Source organism: Microtus ochrogaster, unplaced genomic scaffold (genome assembly GCF_000317375.1).
Source record: "Microtus ochrogaster isolate Prairie Vole_2 unplaced genomic scaffold, MicOch1.0 UNK37, whole genome shotgun sequence".
NCBI classification, from domain to species: domain Eukaryota; kingdom Metazoa; phylum Chordata; class Mammalia; order Rodentia; family Cricetidae; genus Microtus; species Microtus ochrogaster.
The window spans coordinates 181,348-186,208 of record NW_004949135.1 but is presented as its reverse complement, the minus strand read 5'-3'; the positions used below and the strand labels follow the sequence as shown (position 1 = coordinate 186,208).

Here is a 4,861-nt window from a genome sequence, read left to right as displayed (position 1 = left end):
GCGTGTATGCCTGAAGGCCAGAAGAGGGCACCAGACCTCATTACAGATGGTTGTGAACCACCATGTGGTTGCTGGGAATTGAACTCAGGACCTTTTGGAAGAGCAGGCAATGTTCTTAACCCCTGAGCCATCTCTCCAGCCCCCTGGAACTATCTCTTGTAGACCAGGCTGGCCTCAAACTCACAGAGTGCTTGGATTAAAGGCGTGCACCACCATCACCTGGCAGGACGCTGGAACTTTAGCCGGTAAGCCACAGCCACATGGAGATATACAGATTAATAGAAATAGGTTAAATTTATGTAAAAGGGGTGCCATTTTGTAGTGAGGAGGCGAGCAGGCCTGCTTTTCATCCTGCCCAGCTCCTGCATGGCTAGCTTAGCCCCGGAAATAACACACAAATTGTATTCCTTTAAACACTGCCTGGCCCATTAGCTCTAGCCTCTTATTGGCTAACTCTCACATCTTGATTAACCCATTTCTATTAATGTGTGTAGCACCACAAACTGGTGGCTTACCAGGAAAGATTCAGCATATCTGACCTGGTGGCTGGCTCCATGGCATCTGACCTCACTGCCTTCTACCCAGCATCCTGTTCTGTTTACTCCGCCTATCTAATTTTCTGTCCTATCAAAGGGCCAAGGCAGTTTCTTTATTAACCAATGAAAGTAACACATAGATACATGACCCTCCTCCATCATTTCCCCTTTTTCTGTTTAAACAAAAATGATGAAGCTCTGGCCCAAGATGGACGTAGGTACCGGCTGTAGCCATTTTTATTGCCACAACTCTATGGCGTTTCAAGTTCCTTGCCAGCAAGCAAGCTGTAGCATTCTGCTCACAGACACAGTCAGTCAGACCGCCTGCCTGAAAGAGTCAGAGTTTGCTCTGGCAGGACAGCCCAGAAAGCCAACATTTTAAAACGGTGCAGCTTTTTTTCCTGCTATGGCTGAAAACCGAAAAGCATGCATTCAGCTTGTCATAAACAATATTTAAGTGTTTCGTGGCAGGACCTCTTAAAAGAGCTGCAGGGTTTTGCAGCTAAAGCTGAGTCAGGAAGCCTCTCTTAGAAGAGAGCACTTGCCTGCCTCTAGCAAGCAGAGCAGACCCGAGAAATTGCTGCTATCAAGAAAACATGCTTTACTCTATTCTTTCCCAAGCTTTCTCAGGCTTTCTGTGGATGCAGTTATCCACGTCTGGGTGCCATTTGTAGAAGGAGCTGTGGGCTGCATTCCGCCACCCGGCTCCCGGCTGCCTGGCTAGCTTATGCCCTGAAATAACCACACACAAATTGTATTCTTTTAAACACTGCCTGGCCTATTAGTTTCAGCCTCTTATTGGCTAACTCTCATATCTTGATTAACCCATTTCTATTAATGTATGTAGCAACATGAGGTGGTGGCTTACCGGAAAGATCTTAAGCTGCGTCCATCTTGGAGAGGAGAGCTATAGCATCTGACTCATTGCCTTCTTCCCAGCATTCTGTTCTGTCTACTCTGCCTACCTAATTTTCTGCCCTATCAAAGGGCCAAGGTAGTTTCTTTATTAATCAATGAAAATAACACATAGACAGATGACCTTCCTCCATCAAATTTATATGTAAGAGTTAGCTAATAAGAAGCTAGAGATAATGGACCAAGCAGTGATTTAATTAATACAGTTCCTATGTGATTATTTTGGGTCTAAGCTGCCAGACAACCTGGAACCAACAAGAGGCTCCCTGCAACAGGTGCTATGTCTGCCAAATGGTTACATCATATTGAACAACCCAGGTGAGTTTGCTTAAATTGAAAGCAACCACAGTAACACATTATTTTGCAAAGCACCTTACTGTAGATGCACAGGGAAATAATAAATGGTCAACCAATTAAAGTATGAAGAAAAAGCATCATAGGATGCAAGAGGAGGCTGCTTGTTCATTTTCCGGGTGCCCACCCAGACCTGAATAATAACACAGAAACTGTAATAATTACAACATTGTTTGACCAATAGCTTAGGCGTATTCCTAGCTAGCTCTTACATCTTAAATTAATCCATTTCTGTTCATCTATGTATCACGACCAGGTTGTGGCCTACCAGTAAGGTTCTAGTGTCTCTTTTGTCAGTTACATGGCATCTCTTTGTCTCTGCCTACTCTCTCTCTCTCTCTCTCTCTCTCTCTCTCTCTCTCTCTCTCTATATATATATATATATATATATATATATATATATATATATATATCTGTTTGGATATCCTACCTAGCTTTATTCTGTCCTGTGATAGGCCAAAGCAGCTTCTTTATTAACCAATGGTAATAAAATGTATTCACAGCATACAGAGGGGAATCCCACATGAATACAAAGAATGGAGAGTGGTCTTCAGGAGCTGAGTGACATGACGACTTTCTCATGCTCTTTATGCTTCCCCACTGCCATCTGAGAGCCTCTTGAGAGTGATAACTCAAGATGTTCTCCAGAACCCCATAATGTTGTTCATGAATTGGAAAGTAGGAGGGGCACTACATAAGTAAAGAGGAAGGAGATTATTACGTTATTTTTTATTTTTGTTTCTTAAGATGGGTTTAATGATGTAGTCAAGGTTGGACTCAACTTATTGTGTAGCCCAAGCCCTAGCCGAGCGTGAACTCAAAACCTTTCTATTTCTACCTCCTGAGCACCAGAGTCACTCTGAGTATCACCATGCTCATCTGTGACCAGTATTTTACAGCTTATTAGGACAACAACAGGCAACATTAAATTTGCCTGGCTTTAAAAGGGGAATCAAAACGTCTCAAAATAGAGGCTCACTAAATCTTTGGAGTCCTGTCAAAACAGATACAGAAATTCTCAACAGTACTAGGTTGTTCTAATCTCTACTCTTATGCCCATATCTACACCTGGGAATTTTATTTTTATTTTATGTTAGTTTAGAAATATAACTCTATATATTATATATAGGTTATATAGAACAAGTTCTATGAGCGTTGGAAATCTAAAACATGGTTTACTCAGCTCTTAAAAAGAGAAGATGTTTATAGATTAAATGTTTTGCCAAAAATTTGGAGTTGAAGAACATCTTAAGGCAAAGAGAACAGGAGTGGAAAGCTAGGGAGTGAGTAACCAGTCAGACGTGGAAGCACACACCTGCATTCTCAGCACTAAGCTGGCTAAGCAGGAGAAACATTCTGAGTTTGATTCTAACCTAGACCACACAGTAAGGTCCTTGTCCAAATGATATGCAGACTGAGTCCATGTCTTAAAAAACAAACAAAATAGGAGTAACAATGAATAACTTATTTGAAAAAAAAATTCTGTTCTATTAAGAACCACAAATGAAACAAATAGGAATTGCCATTTAAACTATACCTTGAAATGTACTGTGATGTTCCAAGGAAGAGCTGAACTTGATGCAAGAAGATCAAATAGTAAACCAATTGGATAATGCCTAAAAACGAAAGGTATATCTTAAAGAGAGAAAAAAATATAAATTTATAACTAAATTCCCAAACAAATTTCCAACACTATCACCTACTGTCATAGGCTTTACAGATTACTCACTAAAAGTAACTTTACACAGCTGCATGCCTGGTTAATACATGGGCTCCATCCAGCTGCCAGGTGTTTTCCTTCTAAACTTTTCATTTCCCACAGGAGTCTCAATAGACCATAGGGGATTCTCATCAGCTGCTATAGTGTAGTGTTAATTATCACTCAGGTACTTTTAAGAGGAAACTATTTTTTGTAAGTTTATTTAAGCACTAAAATATCTTATTTATTTTTGAGAGAGGACCCCACTATATGCCTATGGTTGGCCTGCAACAATCTTAACCAGATTGGCCTAACTACAAGACAAAATTAATCCTTCTACCTCTACTTCCTAAATGCTGGGATTACTGATGTGCAAATCACATCTGGCTTTTTACAGCAATTGTTTTGTCTGTTTTTTGAGATAGTATCTCAAAAGGTAGCCCAGGTTGGCTTTGAACTCCTGGTTCAAGTGCCTCAAGAGCTGTGTTTTTAAAGCCAGTTTCTAAAAAACAACAACAACAACAAAAAACTAAAATAAATAAATTTTTATGCTGTGTGGGTGTTTCATCTTCAAGTATATTTGTGGACCATATGCATGTGCTGTCCTTAACAGGCCAGAACAGGCCAGGGGACTGGAATATTGACAGTAGTGAGCCACTGTGTAGATGCAGGGACTCAAACCAGTGCTCTTAACCAATAAGCCATCTCTCTAGTCCCTGCTTTTTATTTTCAAAATTTAGAAATTCCTAAGTTTAAAGTCACTCACCTAAAGAGCATGTAAATCCCCTTGTTTATGATTGCTTCTCTTAACATTACATATGCATGTAAATATCTAGCCTTTTAACTATGAAGTCATAGCAAAACAAGTTCAGAATATCCTTTACAAGAAGCATCAAACATTCTAGGCATGGTTGCACATGTCTATAATTCCAACATTCAGGAAGTAGAGGCAGAATCCAGAATTCAATGGTCAACCTCAGCAACACAGCAAGTTTGACACCAGCCTGGGCTATGTGAAACCAGTATGTATAAAATGATAATAATAATACTATTATAAATAAAAAGAAAGAAAAGGCTGGAGAGATGGTTCAAACAAACTTGTCTAAATTCAACTTTAATTTAGGATCTCCTGATCCTAAATTGAGAAGAACAGACTCCCCAAAAGTCATCCTCAAACCTCCACAAGTAATCGTTTGCTTATTCAGCCAAAGCAGTCTTTAGAGAATCTAGAACTGCCACAGTATGAAAGCATCATATATAAATGATGACCATTTAAGGTATAGTAGTAAGAAACTTCACTCCTTAAAATGCAGTGTTAGAGCTCCCTCTGCTGTCTAAGCAGATCATTCCAAAGAGT

General features: G+C 39.9%; 1 protein-coding gene across 7 annotated transcripts in view; it reads right to left on the bottom strand.

Moving 5' to 3' along the window:
• Atg5 (autophagy related 5) overlaps positions 1-4,861 on the bottom strand; it is a 115,051-nt gene that overhangs the window by 81,196 nt on the left and 28,994 nt on the right. For 6 of the 7 annotated variants that reach the window (XM_013354266.2, XM_026789988.1, XM_005368618.2 and 3 more), the window contains one exon: positions 3,343-3,421. The exons of the other annotated variant lie outside the window; for it this stretch is intronic. In XM_013354266.2, coding sequence (XP_013209720.1) covers positions 3,343-3,421 — 79 coding nt within the window. The remainder of the gene's footprint in view (positions 1-3,342; positions 3,422-4,861) is intronic. 7 annotated transcript variants of the gene reach the window in all.